The sequence below is a fragment of the Pan troglodytes genome, chromosome 1 (genome assembly GCF_028858775.2).
Source record: "Pan troglodytes isolate AG18354 chromosome 1, NHGRI_mPanTro3-v2.0_pri, whole genome shotgun sequence".
NCBI lineage: Eukaryota > Metazoa > Chordata > Mammalia > Primates > Hominidae > Pan > Pan troglodytes.
This window is the reverse complement of record NC_072398.2, coordinates 199,688,597-199,713,521: the sequence shown is the minus strand read 5'-3', so window position 1 is coordinate 199,713,521 and position 24,925 is coordinate 199,688,597. Positions and strand designations below refer to the sequence as shown.

The window sequence follows — 24,925 nt, the reverse complement described above, 5'->3', positions numbered from 1 at the left end:
TTCACGACTGTAATCCCAGCACTTTGGGAGGCCGAGGCAGGCGGATCATGAGGTCAGGAGATTGAGATCATTCTGGCTAACACAGTGAAACTCCATCTCTACTAAAAATACAAAAAACTAGCCAGGCGTGGTAGCGGGTACCTGGAGTCCCAGCTACTCGGGAGTCTGAGGCAGGAGAATGGTGTAAACCCAGGAGGTGGAGCTTGTAGTGAGCAGAGATTGCACCACTGCACTCCAGCCTGGGCGACAGAGTGAGACTACATCTCAAAAACAAACAAAAAAATTTAATTACAAAAGATACACTCTTTCCGCAGAAAATTATGTAAAAATACTTAGGATAGTTCTTACTATATCAGAATATGAGACACCTTAGTCTGTTTCTTTAAGTCTTCTCTAGCAACTTGACAACTTAAAATTCTTTAGATTTCCCTCTTCTAGGCAGCTCTCTAAACCACTTGCACTCAAATGATCAATGTGACACTTTCACCTGGACCCTTTCTTTTTCCTCCAAAAAAAACCTGAATACTTGTCCATTTTTCTTGGCATTAAACTTGTCAAGAAAAAAAAAAGTAGACTCTGGAATTTAAATATGTTCAGTATTATTCATTAATAGAAAGGTATGGGACAGACCACAGTGCAGCTTCTGTGTGGCAGCTTTAGGGCCCCAAATAGGGGAAAACCCTGGAATATGCTGAAAGCCCTGGCTAGCCCAAGAAAGGCTTCCTATTTATAGGATGGTGCTTGTTTCAGTAGGATTGAAAGAGAAATTCTAAAGGGGAGGATAGGATTAAGCTAAAAAGGGTCAAGACACTGCCCAATGAGAGCTAAACACAGGATTTGCTGTCAGAGGGTCTTATCATTCTTTACCAGGCCTCATTTGCAGCCCATCAGACTCGACACCTGGACATCCCTATTCAACCTCTGATTCTCCCCCAAGCACAGGTTACCACAGACATGCCAAATACAACAGCATCTGACAGAAGAATTCTCTCCCTTCTGTTTCTCATTCAGCACATAATGCCTGAGCCAGTTTAGATTCGTATTTCATAAAGCCTTAGCTGATTAATTCAGCATGGGGTGGAAAATACCTAGTTCACATTTTGTTACACCCTGCACCTAGCAATCATTGCACTTCCCACTAACCCAGACACAGCTCTGAATCATCTCCAACACAGGCAGGCATTACCAATAGCTGAGCTGCTAAGCAGGGTAAAATTGGACTGCCATTCTTCAGCTAGGAATTCATTCATGTAATATAAACTAATTGGTTAGAAAAGCTCAAGCACTGACAACAGTGCCATGGGTTCACAGAAATGACTAAGATTCATTCCCTAATCTCTAGGAGGAAATAACTTAGTGGAGGTACCTCACTTTGTCTGTCTGATTGTAAGATGTAATAAATGCTACCAAAGTTTAGATGTATGAAATGGGATTACAGCACAAAGAACAATTAGTTATCTCCAAGAGGTAATAGAGAGAGGGGACCAGGGACAGTTTATGGATGTAACATAGAGGTGGTTACTAGAGAGATATAGGAGTTTAGATAATGAAGAGGGAATGTGAGAGAGAACCTAGAGGTGAGAACGCAAAAGGAGGTTAGAATATGAAAATTCCATGTGAGCAGCATTGTGATGATGGTGGGGGAGGTGGGTATTTAATATGTATTCAAATGAACTGAAGCATGGAATAAGAAATGTGGTGAGGGAAACTAGAGACAGATTATGAGACTGAATTTTATTCTGATGGCAAAGGGAACCCAACAGAATCAAACAAATTGTTGATCCTCTAGGTCTAAAATGTCTCCGAAGTGGGTAGAAATGATCTGTTTGTCGAACACGGTTTTGAAACCCTTCATACTGCACAGAGCTTCATCTTCAAGCACAGTCATAACTCTATGTCTGCTCTAGCTCCATATCCATGCTTTATGTATAAAACACAAGAAGACATCCTGCATAGCTATATCATTCTTTTTTTTGGAGATGGAGTCTCGCTCTTGCTGCCCGGGCTGGAGCAGTGCAACGGCGTGATCTCGGCTCACCGCAACCTCCGCCTCCCAGGTTCAAGTGATTTTCTTGCCTAAGCCTCCTGAGTAGCTGGGATTACAGGCATGTGCCACCACATCCGGCTAATTTTGTATTTTTAGTAGAGATGGGGTTTCTCCATGTTGGTCAGGCTGGTCTCGAACTGACCTCAGGTGATCTGCCCGCCTCGGCCTCCCAAAGTGCTGGGATTGCAGGCACGAGCCACCTCATCCAGCCAGCTACATCATTCTTTACTTTGCACCCACTAATCCTTACCTGTCGGCTGAGCCAGCTGCTATTTTGCTTCCATCAGGTGACCAAGAACATCTCAGAAGGTTCTATGATAAACAAGAATCCACTGAATAGTAATATACCAAACTCCTCTTTGCAAGGCTACTGAATCACTAAGAGGCTTTAAATTTCCTAACTAGAGTTTTAATTACTCTTTGCAGGAAGATGGTCTGTAATTATCTTATATTCTATGGCCCAAAACAGCATACTTTGTTATTTTACACCATATAAAAACTGTAGAAAATACTTAACTTACAGTTAATTAGATTGAACCTGGCAACAAAATTTTGTTCTACTTATAAATGGAGGCTCCCTTTGCTCCATTTATCTTGATACTCATTTTTTTTTCCTATTTATCTTGAAGAAAAATACACGCAAACCCAACAAATAATAAATTTTGGGTTTTTTTTTTTTGAGACAGGATCTCGCTCTCTTGTCCAAGCTGGAGTACAGTGGCACAATCATAGCTCACTGTAGTTTTGACCTCCTGGGCCCAAGTGATCCTCCCACTTCAGCCTCCCAAGCAGCTGAGACTGCAGGCACATGCCACCACACCCAGATTTTTTATCTTTTGTAGAGACAGGGTCTTACTATGTTGCCCTGGCTGGTCTCTAACTCCTGGCCTCCCACCTTAGCTTCCCAAAGTGCTGGGATTACAGCTGTGAGCCACCATGCCAGGTCTAAAAAACAAAATTTGATTTATACAGTGAAACTGAATCTCAATGAGCTCTCAAAAAAAAAAAAATCTCTATTAACAAATCCTCTGAGGGGAAAAGCTTCTTTCAATAGAGCTGACCTTGAAATTTGAGGCTTTGAAAAAAATTTTCTCTCTCAGAACTTGGGCCATGGTAGTTACTGAGGGAAGAGATGTATTCTTAGGGTTCTAACACACATGGTCACGGGATGCGGAGGCAGGTAGGGAGACCATCCAGGTTACAGCTATGGGAGCTTGGGTTCCATATGGAAAACTGATTTAGGAGGGTAAAATTCCCAAGTAATTAAAAGGCCAGGAGTCTCTTGTTGAGGGTGGTGTCAAGTCAGATGCCCTCAGTTTGAGGGCTGGCTCCATTCCTTTTGGGCTATGTGACCGGCTTCTCCCCAGTCACTATTATTTCTATCCGTTTTATTTTTGGCAACAAGTTTTAATTAAGAGCAGTGTTATTGGAATGAAGTCCATTCTTAGCAGAGCTACTGCTCTCTATCCTTAGTACCACCTTAAATGTTTCTCTGAAGTAAATGAACAGTAAAACTTCTCTGCCATGCAGAACTCACCTTTTCAAAGTTGTGCACATTTCCTTGAAATATCTTTACACACCTCTCTTTGGGGGCAAATGGCCGGACATCCCAGACACGAACTGCAAAACAAATCCAAATAAACAAACCAACCAAAACAACTATCGGCCAGAGGCCTCCTGGGCACCCAGCTGAAATTAGTATCATGTCAATCAATGGCAGATGCTGTTTCCTCGGTGGGCGAAGTCCAACATGACATACTGCCACCTGTTAAGGCTCTTTTCTTTTTCAAGCAGGAAAACACATCTAAATCCCAATAACTGGGGCTAGCTGAGGGGCAGGAAGGAAAAATGTCACACGCAATGTTGGTAATTTGCAACAGAATGCAGTTGGGTGTGATACTAATTTCAAAAAGATATTTTGCAAGATTTCTCTGCCAGCTTAGTCACATCCAGCAAAGCTTCAATGTGACAAACTAAATACCAGGAACTACTGTGACAATGAACTTATAAAAGCCAAACTTACATCGCCCTTTCCTAATTTCCCTCATATGGGCACCTGATAGTCTAAGACTGAACAAGGTCAGATATATATAAAATATATAAAAGGTCAAATAAATCAAAAGAGCACTGTACCATACCAAAAATCAGAAAAAGTAAACATTGATTCTATCTCTGTTACATATTTGGGTGATGTCAGGTAAACAGTGAGATTGTTTGTGTCTTGGTTTTCCTGTTCTGTAAAATGAAGAGAAAACTATCTGTCTTCTTTTTAAAATAATATTATTGACTGATATGATTGAGATGGAGTTTCGCTCTTGTTGCTCAGCCTGGAGTGCAGTGGCGCGATCTCGGCTCACTGCAACCTCCGCCTCCCAGATTCAAGTGATTCTCCTGCCTCAGCCTCCCAAGTAGCTGGGATTACAGGTGCCCACCACCACACCTGGCTAATTTTTGTATTTTTAGTAGAGATGGGGTTTCACCACATTGGCCAGGCTGGTCTCAAACTCCTGACCTCAGGTGATCTACCCTGCCCAGCCAATAACACTATTTTAAAGATCCAATGAGATGATATATGTGCAAAGGTTCTAAAATTTGTAGGCAACAAACAAAAATAAAGAATTTATAATTGTATTATGCAGCCACAAGAAATTATTCTATTATTTTTTCCTTATTTTAGTATCAATCTAGGAAACCTCATTGTTCCTCATTATAAAGAATGCTAGAATTAGCTAGGCATGGTACTTGGGAGGCTTGCATGGGCCCAGGAGTTTGAGACCAGCCTGGGCAACACAGCAAGATCCTGTCTTATCAAAAAAATTAAGGAAAAAATATTTTTTTAATGCTAGATTAAATGTGTATAAACATCTATTGTAAGCAGTAGCTATAGCCGTTGTAACTGAAGCTATACCTATAGTGGAATTTCAGTGATGTCATTTTATTTGAGTATGAAAAAAGTATTATCAATCCTTGGAGTCAGACAGGCATAAAAAGGCAAAGCTATGCATGAAAGTTTGCCATTGAGAATATAGTTAAAAGGTAAAGATGTCCATTAATTCAACAAATATTTATTAAGTACCCAATGAATGTCAGGTATTGTTTTTGTTACAAAATGTCAGGGAATACATTTTAGTTCCTGACAAGCCTATAATTTTGTATACCAGGGCCATTTCCAAACTCCCTCAACATTAAGCATATAATCCAGCAAGTCACCTTACTTTTTTTCTGTAGTAACCCATCCTCCCAGCCTACAACTCAAAAACAAGTAAAGAGAAAGAGCAAGAGTGTGTTCGTGTAAATCCAGAATGTTTTAATGAAGACCTCTTCCTACACCAATGCTTTCAGAGTGGGGAGGGAAGACAGACTGGCAGGAAAGAGCAGAAGAGATCATCCAAGCTTGGTGCTCTCTGAAAACACACAAGAACTGCCTTGAATAGACTTCTAGATTCACATCTTTTTCATTAAACTCATCACCTAGAGTTTCTAATATCCTGTTGGATACACAGCATACCAGAGCTGAGATGGGTCTTAAAGTCCAGTCTTCTTATCAATGTAGAAACTGATGCCTAGAGAGAAGAAATGCTGTGTGCGAAGCTGTTCAGGGACAAGACAGAGATCTGAGACTACAGTCCTAGATTCTTGACTATCTCACCGAAAGCTTTCCCCATTACAACACATTCTAATCGTCTGATGGAATCTGTGAGCAATCTTTGACTTTTTCCTTGGATCCTGGGGGAGATTTCCTTTCCAAAGTTACCTGTATTGTCCATTGCATTGGACAAAAGATAAGAGCCTTCAGAACTTAAACTCAGGCCAGTCACTGAATCTGCATGGCCTCTCATGGTGTAGGTTAGCTTGTTCTGGCGCAGGTCCCAGACCTGCAAAAACAGAAAGGTGCCCCCAGAAATCAAATTAATAAAAGCAGAGAAAGAGAATGACACAAGAGACAAGAGTCAATTGCCCAGAGACACTGATATTACTCTACTATAAAACACAGGATTTCTGTCAAAGAGAAAAACACCTTTTTTTAATTTTAATTTTTTTTTTTTGAGACAGGGTCTCACTCTGTTGCCCAGTGCAGTGGCATTATCATGGCTCGCTGTAGCCTTGACTTCCCGGGCTCAGGTGATTCTCCCATCTAAGCCTCCCCAGTAGCTGGGACTGCAGGAGCATGCTACTATACCCAGCTAATTTTTCTGAAGAGACAGGTTTCACCATGTTGCTCAGGCTAGTCTTGAACTCCCGGGCTCACGTGATCCTCCCACCTCATCCTCTCAGTATTTGGATGAACAGGCATGAGCCACTATGCCTGGCCAATCTCTGTCTTTCTAAAAAGGTAGCTCAGGTTACCACATTTGACTAGATAAATACAAACGAATGCATATCAAATGTTAAGATAAAGTTTTACACACAAAAAAATAGAATTCAGAAAGGTTATTTTCAAATCATAGCAAAGAAAAACTATTATAGAAAAAAACTAAAGAGTGCTTAAAATGCTTAAACTATGATTCTTAGCCATTAAAATTATTATAAATACATAAAATGAACATGTCATTTAAAAAAGGCATTATGATTACATGTTTGTGTAACAATATGAAAAATACAGATGCTTAAAATTTTTCATTTAATGTAACAATATGTGACAATAAATGTATATATATGTACATGTATGGATATGTACATGCACATACACTATGGAAAAGCACATTTATTAAAATAAATTACAGGTTCACTATTGCTTGTATAGGAAAGATACAGAAAATAACCTAAATGTCAAGCAGGAAAAATAGGTGGTTTATTAAATTATGGTTCATAAGCACATTGCAAAACTGAATTCTCATACAGGAGATAGCATGACAGAGTAGAAAGAGTGGTGACTTAGGGTAAGAATAAACTGTTCCTTGCCACTTAAGAGTTATGTGTCATTGGGTCACTAGTTCTTTCTGGGCCTGTTTCTTGGTCTGTAAGATTAGGGATAACAATAGCTACTTCTTACGGCTGTTGTAAAGATTATAAGAATGCTTAGCATATGCCGGGCACAAGACAGGTCCTCAATAATGTGTAGCTATTGTTAAGCAGTTCCTAAAAATAACTCAGAAGACCAAATGTAAAAATATTTACATAATAAGCTATTAAGCAAAAAAGGAAAATACAAAACAGTATTTATCTTTACACAGACTACAGTTATGTAAAATAAATATTTTCAAGCTAACAGAAATAGTCTGGAAAGTCACATGGCAAAAAGAACAGTAATTTTGTTAAGGTCACTGGTATTACATAAAATACAAATTTTCCCCCAATTTTATTTCATATTGCAATGTAGTTTTTTTCTAAGTGAATAAAACTTTTGCTGTTCCTTAAATCAAGACACTTTTCCTTATGTAGAAATGAGTTAGGTGTTACACAGCAGAGAAATACATAGGGCAGACAACTCCACTTTCTCCATCAGTAACTCACTCACGTGTGGAGCCCAACACATTTTCTATACGATCATTTTTTCATATCAAGATGTTTGCTGCTTCAGTAATCAGGAAAGCCTGAAATATCTGACATTTTGTTCAAGCTGTTGTTCCTTCTCTTCTGAGAAGGCACTGTTGAAATCTAGCTTTGTAACAACTAGGAGAGAATGCATTTTGCCAACCCCTCACAGAACTTGTGTGTTATTTCCAAACTTCCCCCTTGAGGTCTGTACACCTTGTTTGTGCAGGGCCAAAAAGTATCCAGAATTTGCCACAAAAAAAATCTACAGCAGGAATGGCTCACTCCTGTAATCCCAGCACTTTGGGAGGCCAAGGTGGTTGGATCACCTGAGGTCAGGAGTTCAAGACCAGCCTGGCCATGGTGAAACCCTGTCTCTACTAAAAATACAAAAAATTAGCCGGGCATGGTGCTGCACACCTGTAATCCCAGCTACTCGGGAGGCTGAGGCAGAAGAATCACTTGAACCCGGGAGGTGGAGGCTGCAGTGAGCCGAGATCACACAACTGCATTCCAGCCTGGGCAACAAGAACAAAACTCTGTCTCAAAAAAAAAAATCTACAGCAGGAATTTAAGCAAAACATTTTGCAAGTATCCTACTCAGCTGTTCAGTGAAAATCTGGGCATCTGATTAGTGGCAGGTACTGCTGGAGATTAAAAAAAGACATGGCCCTGCTCACAAGGAGTGTTCAGTATAACAAGGAACAAACTTAAGATGTTTAAACAAGTAATGACAGGCCTATGCAAGGTACAGTTGTATACGGGTCAGAGGGTTTAGCTCTGGTGGAACAGAGATGAGAGTGAGAAAGGGAAGCTTTCACAGAAAATGAAGCACCTGAGCAGGGTCTGGAAGAAGGAAGTTTTTTTTTGTTGTTTTTTAACTTAGACAAAGTGGAAGGGTATTTACTAGGACAAGATAATTTATGGAAGTAGAGGGGCATGAAAAACACTGCTGGATTGTAGGAGATTAGGCACCCAGAGGCAGCAGATGATCAGGTAGACAGGCAGAGGCCAGCTCATGAAAGGTTTTGAATGCCTGGCTTGCACTTTATTTCCTTCACTGGGGAGTCAAAGAAGGGTTCAAAATAGAAAAATGAGACATTCAGTTGTATATTCTGGAAAGATCCTTCTGACCCACTGATTAACTGATTGAGACCGAGTCTCCCTCTGTTGCCAGGCTGGAGTGCAGTGGTGCAATCTCGGCTCACTGCAACCTCTGCCTCCCGGGTTCAAGTGATTCTCCTCCCTCAGCCTCCAGAGTAGCTGGGACTACAGGCGCGCACCACCACACCCAGCTAATTTTTGTATTTTCAGCAGAGACGGGGTTTCACCATGTTGGCCATGGCCAGGATGGTCTCGATCTCTTGACCTTGTGATCCGCCCACCTCAGCCTCCTGAAGTGCTGGGATTACAGGCGTGAGTCACCGCGCCTGGCCTGGCCCATATATTTAATAACTGAAGGGATGAGACCTCCTAAAGTGCAGGGATTACAAACATGAGCCACTACACCTGGCCTAATCTATCCTTTTAACCATTACATTAAAAAAAAAAAAAAACCAAACTGAACTCCCATCCTAACTAGAGTTCAGGATTACAAGAAATGCCAGATTGCCAGCCAGACCATCAGGCTCTCAAGTGACACATTTTCTTCTTTCTTCATTTTCCTCTGACTCCCCAATCCTATTACCAGGTAGGAAGTTCCAAGAGATTGGTGGGAACAGCATTATCTGCTCACAAATATACATAGAATTTGTTTACCTCAGATTTTAAAAAGGGTTCCCACTCCTTATTTGTTTCTCTTTCTTAGAACAGGCAGTGCTACCTAAGATAGACTGAGAAACAAACAAAAACCAGGCTCTCTGAGGAGCATCTCCTAATATAGTGAGGCAGTATGGTGATTTGTCACACAAGGGCTCAAGACTGGTAAGCCTCTAGGTGCTTAATAGGTACTTGTTAATTGACTAGAGGTAACAAGACAGAGTGGCAAGACTATTAGCCCTCTAGAGATAGAGCTCTGGTCCTGTCTCTACCACTGACTGAGTGATGACTATTTGATCTTGGCCAGATCACTTAACCTCTTAGGGCCTCACTTCAGTCACCTATAAAGTGAGGGATGGAGGTGATGTCTAAGGTTCTTTTCAGGTTTGACATTTCCTGAGTCTTTCTGATTGAAAAGGAGCCTCTCTTTTGCATGTTTAAAGAAATTTATGAGGTCTTTTAGGACAACTAAGAGTCTTCCTGAGTTCGAGAGAGCAATTACTCTCCCCTCTGCATGTAACAACAGGGTATTTTTTTTTTTTTTTTTTCTAATCAGGACAGTCTCTCACTCTGTCATCCAGGCTGGAGTGCAGTGGTGCAATCTTGGCTAGCTGCAACCTCCACCTCCCGGGTTCAAGCGATTCTCGTGCCTCAGGCTCCCAAGTAGCTGGGACTACAGGTGTGTGCCACCACACTCAGCTAATTTTTGTATTTTTAGTAGAGACGGGGTTTTGCCACGTTGGCCAGGCTGGTCTGGAACTCCTGGCCTCAAGTGATCTGCCCGCCTTGGCCTCCCAAAGTACTAGGATTACAGGCATGAGCCACCGTGCCTGGCCATCAGCAGGGTATTTTTAATAGGGAAAAGACTACCTTCTAACTAAATTCTAACACATATACAACTCTCTCCAGTCCATCTCTGTTATACAAGAGCAAAAATAAATAATTCTAGCAACCTGGTTTCAAACATTGTATTAACTGCTCCTGCCAGAAAACAATATGGCAGCCTGTATCCCAAATATGAAACATCCTTATACTTATTAAAACACATTAATTTTCATCTGGAAATCTATTCTAAGAAAACAAATACAGAAAAAGTTTCATGCAGAAATATGTCCATAGCAGCATAATCTGTGATAATGATTCACATGAAACAGCCTAAATGTCCAATGACATGGTTGTCACTAAGCTATTTAATACTGTAATAATAAAAAAAATGATGATGATAATGGCAGCTGACATATATTGAACACACTATGTCCCTGCCACGGTGCTAGGAATATTATATCCTTACTTCATTTAATTAATGTAACAATTATATGAGGTGAGCTGACAATTCCCATTTAGACATAAGAAATGGAGACGATGAGGTTAAAACAACTTTCTTAAGATCACAAAGCTAGCAATTAAGTGGCAAATTGCAAAATGATCCCAACTTCGCTTAAGCACAGGAATTCAAGGTTACAGTGAGCTATGATTCCACCACCACATTGCAGCCTGGGCAACACGAGTGAGGCCTCAAAATAAAGCAAAAAAATGGAAAGGAAAATGATTCTAACTACAATTCTAAGAAAATAAGAATGATTTGATAGAGAGCAACTAGAAGTGGGCTTAGTTTAGGATATACTTTCCAGAAGAGATATCTATGCTGTGATCTGAAGATAAGAGGCAAGTCACAGCAATGCATCAAAGGTGGGGGTGGGGGATTCCTGACAAAGGAGCAGCTATGTGATAATAAGTGAAAAGAGATCATGGCTGGGCACAGTGGCTCATGCCTGTAATCCCAACACTTTGGGAGGCCAAGGAGGGAGGACTGCTTGAGGCCAGGAGTTCGAGACCAGCCTGGGCAATGTGTTGAGAACCCATTTCTAAAAAAACAAAAACGAAAACGAACCAAACTGGCCAGGCGTGGTGGCTCACGCCTGTAATCCCAGCACTTTGGGAGGCTGAGGTGGGCGGATCACCTGAGGTCAGGAGTTCTAGAACAGTCTGGTCAACATGGTGAAACCATGTCTCTACTAAAAATACAAAATATTAGCAGGACATGGTGGCGGGTGCCTGTAATCCCAGCTACTCGGGAGGCTGAGGCAGGAGAATCACTTGAGTCCGGAAGGTGGAGGTTGTAGTGAGCTGAGATCGTGCCATTGCGCTCCAGCCTGGGCAACAAGAGTGAAACTCCGTCTCAAAAAAAAAAATTTAGCTGGGCATAGTGGCATGTACCTATAGTCCCAGCTACTTGGGAGGCTGAGGTGAGAGAATGGCTTGAGCCCAGAAGGTCATGGCAGCAGTGAGCCATGATTGCACCACTGCACTCCAGCCTCGGCAGAGCGAGACTCTCTCTTGAAAAAAAAAAAAAAGCATTATCTAAAGAATGAATATTATAATGTTTACATACAAAACACTGTAGTACAGAAAAGACTTGAAGGAAGTACACTGTGAAATAGTAAGACTGACTGAATTTGGATGATGAAACTACAGTGACATATCTATTTTTATAATTCTTTTACATTTTCTGCACTTTAATATACAAAGTATCACTTTTATTACTAAATCTATTTTAATTGTAATTAATTGTTAATAATGTTATTCCCAATAAAGTTGATTTGTTAAACATATATTTGAATGCAAATTTTATATCTGCATAAAACATTTAAGGTAAATAAGTAGACAAATTAGGAAAAGCCTATACTGATTTTTTGTTTAGAAAAGAGAATACAATATATACAGTACACAAACAAGGGGACTGTCTCAGTGCTGGGTGCACTTCTAATTTAAAAAATTCCCCGAAAATGAAGCATTGGCAGAAAAATTTGAATGTTTGTGGACGGATTAAACGCTTTTTAGCTTTTTTTTAATGCTTTGAGACAGGGTCTCTCTCTGTCGCCTAGGCTGGGGTGCAGTGGCACGATCTTGGCTCACCACAATCCCCGCCACCCTGGTTCAAGCCAGTCTCGTGCCTCAGCCTCTTGAGTAGCTGGGATTACAGGCGCATGCCACCATGCCTGGTTAATTTTTGTATTTTTAGTAGAGACGGGGTTTCGCCATGTTGGCCAGGCTGGTCTAGAACTCCTGACCTTAAGTGATCCGCCTGCCTTGGCCTCTCAAAGTGTTGGGATTACAGGCGTGAGCCAGCACGCCCAGCAAACACTTTTTAGTTTACTGTCACCAACAGAGTACTGAACAATTTTCATCACCCCAAAAATTTCCTAATTTTTCTCCTTTGTGTCAAACCTCTTCATCCCTAACACTTGCTGATTATTGATCTCTTCTTTGCCCTATGATTTTTTTTGAGAATATAAGGAATCCTATATATATATATATATATATATATATATATATATATAAAACCTTTTGAGGCTAGCTTCTTTTATTTAAGCTGTGAGAATTTGTGCTATATAGCACTATTGTCTTTAGAAGGCCCAGGAACAGTCCAGATAAAGAGCCCAAAGTAAGCCATACTATTGGTAGTAAGAAGACTTTACTAGCACAAGAGTATTATTGTTAGGTTAGTCTATCCCCACAGAGGAGACGAGGGCATTAATCAAATTTGGTACTCTGTTGGTGGTAGTGAATCTATGCAAACATTAAAATTCTTATAACTGTACACCAAAAATGTTTATTTCACTGTACGTAAATTTACATGTCTTGAAAAGTATAAAAGTTATCATAGCTTGATGACATTAATCTATTTTCATGTGTACAAGACGGCTTCTAGTGATTCTGACGCCAGTGAGCTCCCAACTCCATTCTGGGAAATATTGTGCATAGCTATTAAAGTTGATCTAAGTTTCTATGTTCTAATTCTTCATTCTCCAAGTATTTATATGATGGAAAAGGGATGGGAAGTTCAATTTTGGAAAACCTGAATTCTTAGGTACCTATGAGACATTCAAATGGGGGATACTGTACAGCTAGTTGTACACAAGGACCTGATGCTTAAGATCTGGGGTGGGAAAACTGTCTTCGGCAGAGGGATGATGGAGTTGTGGAAGTAGACGAGATCTGTCTTGGGGAATGTACACAGTGAGAAAAGCAAAGGCCCTTGGCGAATAATGATGTTTAAAGACTCCACAGACAGAGTAGCTCATAATGGTATGTAGAGAAGGAGAAGAAACTACCAGATGGATAGGACAGTTTGTTGTCACAGAACTCACGGAAGAGAGAAGACCAGGTCTATGGTACAGAGCGATTATGTTAAAAAACAAAAACCATACAAAACACACACACAAAAAAACAGACTATTAGGAATGAAGAATGAATGGTATGTGAGGAACTGAAGACAGTGAGTGCAGAAAAATCTCCAGGGGATTCCTCTAAGTATTAAGAGTATAACTCTAGAATGAAACTCTGGGATTTGAACTGAGGTTCCATCACGTATTAGCTGTGTAACCTGGGTTTAAGCTGTTGTGCCTCTTTTAGCTCAGTTTCCTCATCTGTACAATCGCATCAGTAGGATTTATTTCATGAGGTTGTAAGGTCAAAGTCTTTAAGATCCGTGAGGAGGTCAATAGCGAAGCTTAAATGAATTAATGATGTAAAGCTCTGAGAACAACAACTGGCAGAAAGTAAGCACTATGTGTTAGATAATGATGATAACAATATTATCACCACCACCATCATCATCCTTTTTAAGAAGTTTTGGGCCAGGCTTGGTGGCTCATGCCTGTAATCCCACTTTGGGAGGCCAAGGCGGGTGGATCACCTGAGGTCAGGAGTTCGAGACCAGCCTGAACAACATGGAGAAACCCTGTCTCTACCAAAAATACAAAACTAGCCAGGCATGGTGGCACATGCCTGTAGTCCCAGCTACTCAGGAGGCTAAGGCAAGAGAATTGCTTGAACCCAGGAGGCAGAAGTTGCAGTGAGCCAAGATCACGCCACTGCATTCAAGTCTGGGCGACAGAGTGAGACTCTGTCTCAAAAAAAAGAAAAGTAGAAAAGAAGAGGTTGAAAGAAGTGACGAAGGATTGAAACCCTCACATTTAAAGGACTACCTTTAGGCCGGGCACGGTGGCTCATACCTGTAATCCCAGCACTTTGGGAGGCCGAGGCAGGTGGATCACAAGGTCAGGAGTTTGAGATAAGCCTGCCCAACATGGTGAAACCCTGTCTCTACTAAAAAATACAAAAATTAGCTGGGCTTGGTGGCACATGCCTGTAATCCCAGCTACTCAGGAGGCTGAGGCAGGAGAATTGCTTGAACTGGGACCCAGGAGGCAGAGGTTACAGTGAGCTGAGATAGCACCACTGCACTCCAGCCTGGGCTACAGAGCAAGACTCTGACTCAAAAAAAAAGACTACCTTTAGACAAAAGCAAGGATATTCCTTTCTTTTTTTTTGGAGATGGAGTCTTGCTCCGTGGCCAGGCTGGAGTGCAGTGGCGTGATCTCAGCTCACCGCAACTTCTGACTCCCAGGTTCAAGTAATCTCCTGCCTTAGCCTCCTGAGTAGCTGGGATTACAGGCACACCACCACCACACCCAGCTAATTTTTGTATTTTCAGTAGAGACGAGGTTTCACCACATTGGCCAGGATGGTCTCGGTCTCCTGACCTTGTGATCCACCCGCCTCGGCCTCCCAAAGTGCAGGGATTACACGTGTGAGCCACCACACCTGGCCAAAAGCAAGGATATTTCATCCAAAGTAACAGCAAAGTAAACAACGAGGGATGGAAATACAGTACAACTTCTAGGTAAGGACAACACAGAAAGCTATTTATCTGACAGTTACTCTTCTTAGTATAAAGCAGAAGGTAAGGTCAAAGTCGTTAAGATCCCAAGGAAGCCAATAGGAAAGGAAGACAGAAGCTGTGCAGGCCCAAAATAATACATTTCCTGGCACTTGTTATGTCCAGGAATTCTGCTAAGTGCTCTAATGAATCAGGCTCATTTAATCCCCACAATGGTATGTGGTAGATGCTACTGTTTTTTTTTTTATCATTACCCCCTCACCATTCACACAAGAAAAAGAGGCTTAAAGAAGGTGCTTGAAGTCACAAAACTAGAAAATGGTGAAACTGGGATTAGAACCCAAGTCAATTACTTGAAAGTTTGAGCTACACTGTACTGCCATATGGTCTATTGCCTCTTTAATATCATTACCTTCTCTCATTCTTAGAGAAACTTAGAAAACTCTCTTTCCATAGTGTCAAAAAGAAAAACACAGTGAGAGATGAGGATACAGAATCACAAACTGATTCACTGCTCTCTTTAAACCAAGATGGTTAAAAAAAGATTTTGAATGTCTTTAAAAGGAAATGCACTCTTTATTTTTTACATAGTCCCCCTACAGAGACTTCACACTTCACATTAAGTGCCTGGTCCCTGACAGCATTTATAAGATCTGCAATGCAACCTTTAATTTAGGAAGTCAATGAAGACAGGAGAAAAAGAAAATAAGTTCCAAGTTACTATTTTCCTTTCAGTTGGTATTAAGTGCAAAGCTACCACAATCTCAGAAGTTTGAAAAAATTCGTTTCTAAGTGCAGACAGATGAAATGGAAATATATCATAAACATAAACATACCTTGATATCATTGTCTATTCCACCAGAAATAATCTGATCACTTGTGTCATTGAAGGTCACAGCTAACACCTGGTACGTGTTCTGAAATGTCTGGATGGCTGCTTTCTTCCGGATGTCCCAAAGCTGAAGCAAAGGACAAGACAGTCTATCAGCAACATCATTCTAAGAAGCAATTGCACAGTACAAATATCCCTTAAGTACGAGGACTTTGTGGACATGAACACATCTATAATTGGGATCCTATATCACTAACTCCTGGATATCCTAATAACACACATGGTAAGCAGTGTCCTCAATTTTGCCAAGACATTTGAAGGCTGGTGAAACAAAACTTCGGTTATATTTTCAGACTTCTTTGTTAAAGTGAACAGAGTTAAATCAACATACTCTTAGAATGGAATTCCCCTAACTACTTAGTTCATATATTTTTTAGAACAACAAGGATATCAGACAATTTTTTCAAACCGTAGAGACTAATTCATTAGTAGGCTGCAACCCACATTTAAAAAAATAGAGGGTATGTCAGTGAAAATAGTATAATAAACAATGACAAAAGCTTGTCCCTCCACGAAAGCAGCAAATTAACCAGCAAAATCTGTCAGAATCAACTGTTGGAACTCTCAAAACTAATCAAAAGTTTATAGTAACCCGGCAAACCCTTAATGAGGAAAAAGGAAACAAAAAACTCCCTGAGTCCCAGTAAAAGGGCTTTGTAGTGTTTTAACTTGTGCTGGCTCTGTCTCCTGCTCAGCAACAGCTTTGAAGATAACCCATATTCCCAGTATGGTTTCCTAGTACTGAGGAAGCAAAGGGGGCCTATTTCTTATTGTCAAAGAACAAACAATAAAAATTGTTTATTTTTACCTGTCTGGTGGCTCCCTGAAGGATGAGCCCAAAGGACTTACATTTATTTTGCCTAACTTGGAACTTCTCTTGAAAACATTTAAAGGAAAGGACATTATTAGCCTCTGGTTCCTGGGGGCAAGGAAAAACAGTTGGGGCAAAAATACAAACCAAAAACCTTGGGAGGAAGGGCTGGGGAAGGAGACAATTTGGGGAACTATCTATCTATCTACCTATCTATCTATCTAATCTGGGGACAGACTCTCCCTCTGTCGCCTAGGCTATCTATCTATCTATCTATCTATCTATCTATCTATCTATCTATCTATCTGTCTGTCTATCTAATCTGGGGACAGACTCTCCCTCTGTCGCCTAGGCTATCTATCTATCTATCTATCTATCTATCTATCTATCTTTCTATCATCTATATCTATCTAATCTATCTATCTATCTCTATCTATCTATCTATCTAGGGACAGACTCTCCCTCTGTCACCCAGGCCGGAGTGCGGTGGTGCGATCTTGGCTCACTGCAACCTCCACCTCACGGGCTCAAGCAATTCTCATGTCTCAGCCTCCCGAGTAGCTATGCCCAGCTAATTTTTGTATTTTTAGTAGAGACAGGGTTTCGCCATGTTGACCAGGCTGGTCTCAAACTCCTGGCCTCAAGTGATCTGTCTGCCTCGCCCTCCCAAAGTGCTAAGATTACAGGTATGAGCCACCACGCCTGGCCCACCCCTGGCAATCTAGACCACTTGCATGTCCAGGGCTGGGCACATACTTAGAAAAGATCTGAGAAGGCCGTAAGCTCTCTGGTTGACCTTCAGGCTCTGCACAAGCAGGAAGTGAAAGCTAAGGAGAGATGTAAACTGCATGGCAAGGAGTTGAAGGCAGGCTCCAACATACAAAAAGACAATCTGCAAAGACTGGGAGAATTTTTGTTCTTGTTGTTGTAGGTAATTTAGGAAACTTCTGTCATTCACTAGCTGACCACTAAGCTAACGAAAAAAAGAATTCAGTGGTCACACAGGACAAAGAATGCAAACTTTACAAAATTAGTTCAAAAATTCACTAAACAGGCCGGGCATGGTGGCTCACGCCTGTAATCCCAGCATTTTGGGAGGCCGAGGTGGATGGATCACTTGAGGTCAGGAGTTCAAGACCAGCGTGGCTAACATGGTAAAACCTTGTTTCTACTAAAAATACAAAAATTAGCTGGTCATGGTGGTGTGCCCCTGTAACCCCAGCTAGTCAGGAAGCTGAGGTGCAAGAATCACTTGAACCCGGGGGGTGGAGGTTGCAGTGAGCCAAGATCGCACTACTGCACTCCAGCCTGGGCTACAGAGCGAGACTTTGTCTCAAAAACCAACCAACCAACCACCCTCACCGTACCCCAACCCACAGAAAGTCACTAAACAAACAACTACAATAAGCAGCTCTGGGGACCTAATTTCCAGAGTCACCACGCTATAATATTTAAATGCCTAGTTTTCAACAAAATACAAGGCATGCAAAGAAGCAAGTAACTATGGTCCATATAGAAGGAAAAAGTAGTCTTCTCAACAAATTGTGCTAAGACAACTGGCTAACCACATGCCAAAGAATGAAGGTAAGCCCCTGCCTAACATGATACACAAAAATTAATTCAACATGGATCAAGGACCTAAATGTAAGAGCTAAAACTATAAAATTCTTAGAGGGCCAGGTGTGGTGGCTCATGCCTGTAACCCCAGCACTTTCGGAGGCCGAGGCCAGGAGGATGGCTTTAGCCCAGAGTTAGCGACCAGCCTGAGCAACATGGTGATTCCTCGTCTCTACAAAATAAAAACAAAAAGTTCGGTGTGGTGGTATATGCCTATAGTCCCAGCTACTTGGGAGGCTGAGATGGGAGGATCGCTTGGGCCAGAAAGGTTGAGGCTGCAGTGAGCCGTGATTGCGGATCTGTACTCCAGCCTGGGTGAGTGCCGGCATCTCGGCTCACTGCAACCTCTGCTTCCGTGTTCCAGCAATTCTCCTGCTTCACCCTCCTGGATAGCTGGGATTACAGGCATGCGCCACCACGCCCAGCTCATTTTTGTATTTTTAGTAGAGACGGGGGTTTCACCATGTTGGCCCGGCTGGTCTCGAACTCCTGACCTCCAGTGATCCACCCACCTCGGCCTCCCAAAGTGGTGGGATTACAGGCGTGAGCCACTGCACCTGGCCAAGACCCCATCTCTTAAACAAACAAACCCTTATAGCTCTACATTTTTAAAGCATGGATAACACAGAGAGGGCTCAGAGATGTTTCAATAAATGAATGACACACTTGAGAAGATGAACCACAAGTAAATGTTTTAAGAGTATGGGTCGTTTCATTCAGAAGAAAGAGACTTTGGGGTGACTGTTCCAAGTTTTAAAGGGCTGGCATCAAAAAGAAAGGAATCAGCCACGGAACTTTAGGGAAGGTCATAGGCTTAACTTCAATCCTGTAGTCAACAAGGAGAGTCTGAGTAGGATCTGTGCCAAGATGCCTCTTCCTCCCAATTCTCATGGTTTAGGATGAAAAGTAGTTTCTTCTTTGTTCATGTAAATACGAACTAAAAATTAGTTCATTACTCAGATAAATGGTCCAAAAAGAACGCTTCACTCCTCTCCTACATGCCCAACATCTCCCACTCCCCCAACTCCTGTGGTTACAGAATCAAGTCCAAACTTCTTAACCTGGAATTCAAGGCCTTAATAATTTAGATCCTATATCTTTTATAAACTGTACTATAATCTTTGTCTCAATAGATACTTCACTCAGGTCAAATCTATCTTTGTCTTTCTCCTAAAAGTCATGGTAGTCAAAGTTTGTTTAAAATAATTTAGAATTTTAGTTCCAGATAACTACCACTTTTAATAATTATTTTACTTTGAAGCAATCATAAATTTACAGAAAACTTGGAAGTAAAAAGAACACTTTTTTTGGTCTAAATCATTTGAGAGTAAGTTGCTTACCCAATGCCTTATCACTTTTTTTTTTTTTTTTTTTTTTGAGATGGGAGTCTCACTCTGTCTGTTGCCCGTGCTGGAGTGCAGTGGCGTGATCTCCGCTCACTGCAACCTCCACCTCCCGGGTTCAAGCAATTCTGCCTCAGCCTCCTGAGTAGCTGGTATTACAGGCATCTGCCACCATGCCCGGCTTTTTTGTATTTTTAGTAGAGACAGGGTTTCTTCAAGTTGGCCAGGCTGGTTTCGAACTCCTGACCTCAAGTGATCCACCTGCCTAGGCCTCCCAAAGTGCTAGGATTACAGGCATAAGCCACTGCACCTGGCCCCTTATCACTCCTAAATAGTGTCTGTCCTACAAAGATGTTCTCCTACATCATCTCAACATAACCATCAAAATCAAGAAATACAGATACACTATCACCATTTTATCCTCAAATCCCACTCAAGTTTTACCAGTTATCCCAAATGTCTTATTGCACAAGGATTCAGTCTGGAATCATATGTTAAATTTAGACTCCAGCCTGCAAGACTCTCTCAAACTTTTCTTGAGTTTTATGAACTCAACACTTCTGAAAGTTACAGGACAGTCATCATCCCCAATTTAGGTTTGTCTTATGTTTCCTCTTGATTAGATTTAAGTTATACATCTTTGGTAGGAATATCACAGAAATGATGCTGCATCTTTGTTGTATCCTAGCAAATGGCTCATGATGTTGTCTTGTCCCATTACTAATTAGGTCGATTTGATAATTTAGTTAGGATGTTGTTTTGACAAAATAAGCCTTGACAAGTACAAGGCTTATCTTGTACTTTCACTGCCCCTGGGCTGAAATAGGAGCCCTGGTTCCTTTTAATGGAAAACAGTACCTGTGCAGTAAGGGGTGCTATTGCTATTGGGGTCTTGTTGCTCCTAAACCTTTTCAGTGGACAGTCAGGCAATATATGTACATTTAGGTACACACACACACACTCACACATTTATGTCTATTTTTTCTATATGTTTCTATATTGAATATTGTGAGTTCACACTTATACCTCACACAAGATTCATTTTAGTCTTCTCTTTTGTACTGGTAACTCTGTTCTTGGACAGAGAAATCAGCCTCCCATTAAATTCAATATATTTGATTACGCTTCCTGCATGCAACCAGTTTCCCATATTCTCTTCCACCCTTCCCCTGGATAATTTTCCTCCTTTCCCTACTTGAATTGTGATTCCCATTCTTGGTTGAAGCCATGTGTGACTCTTCCTTAACCAACTTGGGTCATTCCTCTGTGTGAACACCCTCATCACTCTGCTACGGCTCTTTTCCAGTTTGCACTTCTCCAAGCATGCTGTCATCATCTTGCTCAGTCTCAGACTCCCTACACCAAATCATTTCTACCCTGTGTGGATGCCCTCAGTTCAGGCTTTGACATCCACATTCTCCCCGTACTGCTTCATGTACAGGCGACCCTTTCACCCCATTAGGGCACTGTTGGGCTGCTGCCCCTCCCTCACCCTCAAATTCCCCACACTGGTTACCTACCCTGTGTTGTATGGATGCCTTCCTCACTCTCTGACTACTCCCTACAATGTACTGCCCTGCCCAGTGTGGATGCTCTCCTTACCACACTTGTGCTCTGACACCCTACTCTGGGCCACCTTGGCCCATCTCTAACTAGAGCACCTTCCCTGCTTTGGCCTATATAACTGGCTTTAGGACTGAACTGCTCATGAAAGGGAAATTTATATATATATGAGTACATACACACATACAGCAGTATTTCACTTAATTTTATTAGAAGAATGCACTTGATAAAAAGTTTGAAAACGATCTGTATGAATAATGCCCAGAATGCTTTTAGACTAAAAATGCAAGTGCTGTTGGAAACCTTTGCTTTCTGTTAAGAACTCTGACATGTAAAAAGCAACATGACTTTTTTCCCTCTTAAACTGAAGTTATTCAATTCCTGTACTTGCAACCTAGTAACAAAAATACAATAACACAAAGCATTCCAACTTCACAAGTAACTGAAAAGTACATTGCAAAAAGCTGTTTAATGATGCCTTAAATATAAATATACTGACATTAAAAATCGGAGCTGGTTAAAAAGCAGTCATCTTTAGGTGATGTGACATACTGCTCATTAAAAAAAGTATTAACTTGAGTAATAAGGTAAAAATAACTATTCCAAATCATGTTTAATTAAGGCAGAAGAGAAGCAAAAAAGCAAAAGGAAGACAGAAAGGACATATACTCTTTTTCTACTACCTAAATAGTTCCTAGATGTTTATTACAGCAGGCCCTCAATAATAATGTTAACAAAATTCACTGGGGCATTTCCACCTCTTACTATCTTCTGAAATGACAATTAGTAAATCAGCTACTGTTAAGACTCTCCAACTACAGTGACATCTAGGTCAGAGCTCTGGTTTAGAAACCAATCTTAAACCACAGACTCTCCTCCCATCCAACCATCAAGGGGCCCCAAGTGATTAGGTATAAGAAAACCACTCAGTAGAAAAACGTCTCAGCCAAGTGTGGTGGCTCACGCCCGTAATCCCAGCACTTTGGGAGGCCGAGGGGGGTGGATCACAAGGTCAGGAGTTTGAGACCAGCCTGGCCAATATGATGAACCCCTGCCTCTACTGAAAATACAAAAACTAGCTGGGCGTGGTATGGGTCCCTGTAGTCTCAGCTACTAGGGAGGCTGAGGCAGGGGAACTGCTTGAACCCAGATTGCGCCACTGCACTCCAGCCTGGGCAACATGGTGAAACCCCATCTCTACCAAAAATACAAAAATTAGGCAGGTATGGTGGTGCGCACCTGTAATCCCAGCTACTCAAGAGGCTGAGGCTGGGGAATCACTTGAACCTGGGAGGTGGAGGTTACAGTGAGCCAAGATTGTGCCACTGCACTCCAGCCTGGGCGATAGAGCAAGACCCTGTCTCAAAGAAAAAAAAAAAAGCAAATTCATTAATTCATTTAAAAAGCAATAAGAAGTATGGGGGTGTAGTTTCCCAGATGTACTCTTTTGAAGTCCCTCACTGTTTAACAATTAAAATATAAACCAGAGTCCAAAATTCGTGTCAAAGAGAGAATCAAATGGTTGGTACTATGATGTACTGTGTCCTTGTGTGCCTCTGAGATAAATTATTATTTCTAGGCCTCAGTTTCCTTATTTATAAAATGAGGATGCTCAGTGAGATCAGTGGCTCCCAGAATGTGAGACTGGCTACACTGAATCACTTGAAGGACACATTAAAATATCTGATTCCCATTGCAGATCCACTGAACCAGATTCTTTGGGTATTTTTAACAGGTTCTTCAGGTGATGATGATATAAAGATAGGCTGGCAACCATCTGAATAAACGATGTTTAAGTTCCCATCTTGTGCCATACTAAAACTATTCACTGAACTTTTTATATATTGTCTATAATCTCAGAACAGCCTTTCTTTTTTTTTTTTTTTTGCTGCCTCCCTGTTGGTGGGGATACTCATAACAGCCTTGAAAGACACGCATATTACTGTCACAGTTCTTTTCTTTTTTTGAGACAGAGTCTTGCTCTGTCGCCCAGGCTGGAGTGCAGTGGTGCGATCTCTGCAAGCTCCGCCTCCCGGGTTCACACCATTCTCCTGCCTCAGCCTCCCGAGCAACTGGAACTACAGGTGCCCGCCATCACGCCCGGCTTATTTTTTGTATTTTTAGTAGAGACGGGGTTTCACCGTGTTAGCCAGGATGGTCTTGATCTCCTGACCTCGTGATCCACTCGCCTCGGCCTCCCAAAGTGCTGGGATTACAGGCGTGAGCCACAGCGCCCGGCCTATTTCAAGTAACAATTTATTCTATGGTTCTATTATTATTCTGTAGGGTAATTAAAACATGAATTAAATGTTTTATTTTAAATGGGGAAAAATTTCAAGTGTGTTATGGGAAATGACTGCTAAAATTAAGTTTTGCACAGGAAGCTAGAGTACCAGTGGCAAGGCAAGATAAGGTTCACATCACATCACCTCAGAAACTGGAACACGGAGAGACAATACCCACCTTAACTGTGCCATCGTCACTGCCAGTGCAGACAAGCTGAGGGCCTCTCCTGGCTGGGTAACAGGAATTCACAAAGGAAGTATGTCCCTTTAGCCTTTTAACCCTCTCACCTGTTTCACTATCCCACACAGCCACGGTTTTATCTGTGGATGCTGAGAAAAGCATACTAGAAAGTAAGAGAAAGAATAAAAAAGAAATAAGTGAAGATAAACAGTAACAATCTATCTTTCCTACTTGCCAAAAGGTGCCAAATTTTTCAAGATCACTGACCTGTTGTGCTACGCCAGTTTGCCCATGATGCTGGAATGCCTCACCCTACCAAAATCCTATTTGTGCTCTAGGCCCAGATGGCCCAGATAAAAGATCTACCCCTGTGAAGTTTAAAAAATTCCCCTTCTTTGAGTCCCCATGACATACATCTAATGTAGCAGTTTGCTCTATCTTTTCCTCTTTTGTGATAGGTAACATTTTAAACATAAGACACCCTCTCACTTGGAAATGTTTAATAACTCCCTGGTGCTGCAGAGATCAGACAGACTGTGGTACCGACCTGACAGCTGAGTGACTCCAATCTTTTCTCTTTACCAAAGTTTTTCTTTTGTCTCTGAGGACAATTTCTTTCTTTCATTTTTTTTTTTGAGATGAGATCTTGCTCTGTCACCCGGGTTGGAATCATGGCTCACTGCAGCCTTGACCTCCTGGGCTCAAGTGATCCTCCCACCTCAGCCTCCTGAGTAGCTGGGACCACAGGTCTGTGCCACCATGCTCAGTTAATTTTTAAAAATCATTTGTAGAGGCAAGGTCTCACTATGTTGCCCAGGCTGGTCTTGAACTGGGCTCAAGCAATCTTCCTGCCTCAGCCTCCTACAGTGCTAGGGTTACAGGCGTAAGCAACCACGCCCAGCCTCTGAGGATGCTTTCTAAGTTATAACTGATCTTGTAATGCTTTCTTTTTTCATTTTTTTGAGATGGAGTCTCACTGTGTTGCCCAGGCTGGTTTTGAACTCTTGGGCTCCAGGAATCCTCCTGCCTCAGCCTCCCAAATAGCTGGGATTATAAGCACATGCCACCGGGCCCAGCTTTCTAATGCTTTATTTAAAATGTATACAATGCTATGTATCAATTGATGGAGCACCCTAAGATTTTAGAGGTCAGAAATGTAAAACAATGAATGTTTACCAGACTACCTAACAATGTAATTACTTTTGTATAGCCAGATTTCTATATTATCTATAATATATTCTAAAATAATATAGTCATTAAAATAACG

General features: G+C 41.4%; 1 protein-coding gene across 2 annotated transcripts in view; it reads right to left on the bottom strand.

The window, feature by feature from the left end:
* Positions 1-24,925, bottom strand: part of SNRNP40 (small nuclear ribonucleoprotein U5 subunit 40) — a 36,953-nt gene that overhangs the window by 5,982 nt on the left and 6,046 nt on the right. Inside the window, exons 4-8 of one of the 2 annotated variants that reach the window (XM_003307937.6) lie at positions 23,656-23,821; positions 15,803-15,925; positions 5,802-5,922; positions 3,585-3,667; positions 2,298-2,359 (exon numbers count right to left, since the gene is read on the bottom strand). In XM_003307937.6, the coding sequence (XP_003307985.2) occupies positions 2,298-2,359; positions 3,585-3,667; positions 5,802-5,922; positions 15,803-15,925; positions 23,656-23,821 (555 nt within the window). The remainder of the gene's footprint in view (positions 1-2,297; positions 2,360-3,584; positions 3,668-5,801; positions 5,923-15,802; positions 15,926-23,655; positions 23,822-24,925) is intronic. The other variant, XM_063783561.1, reaches the window with a different exon arrangement.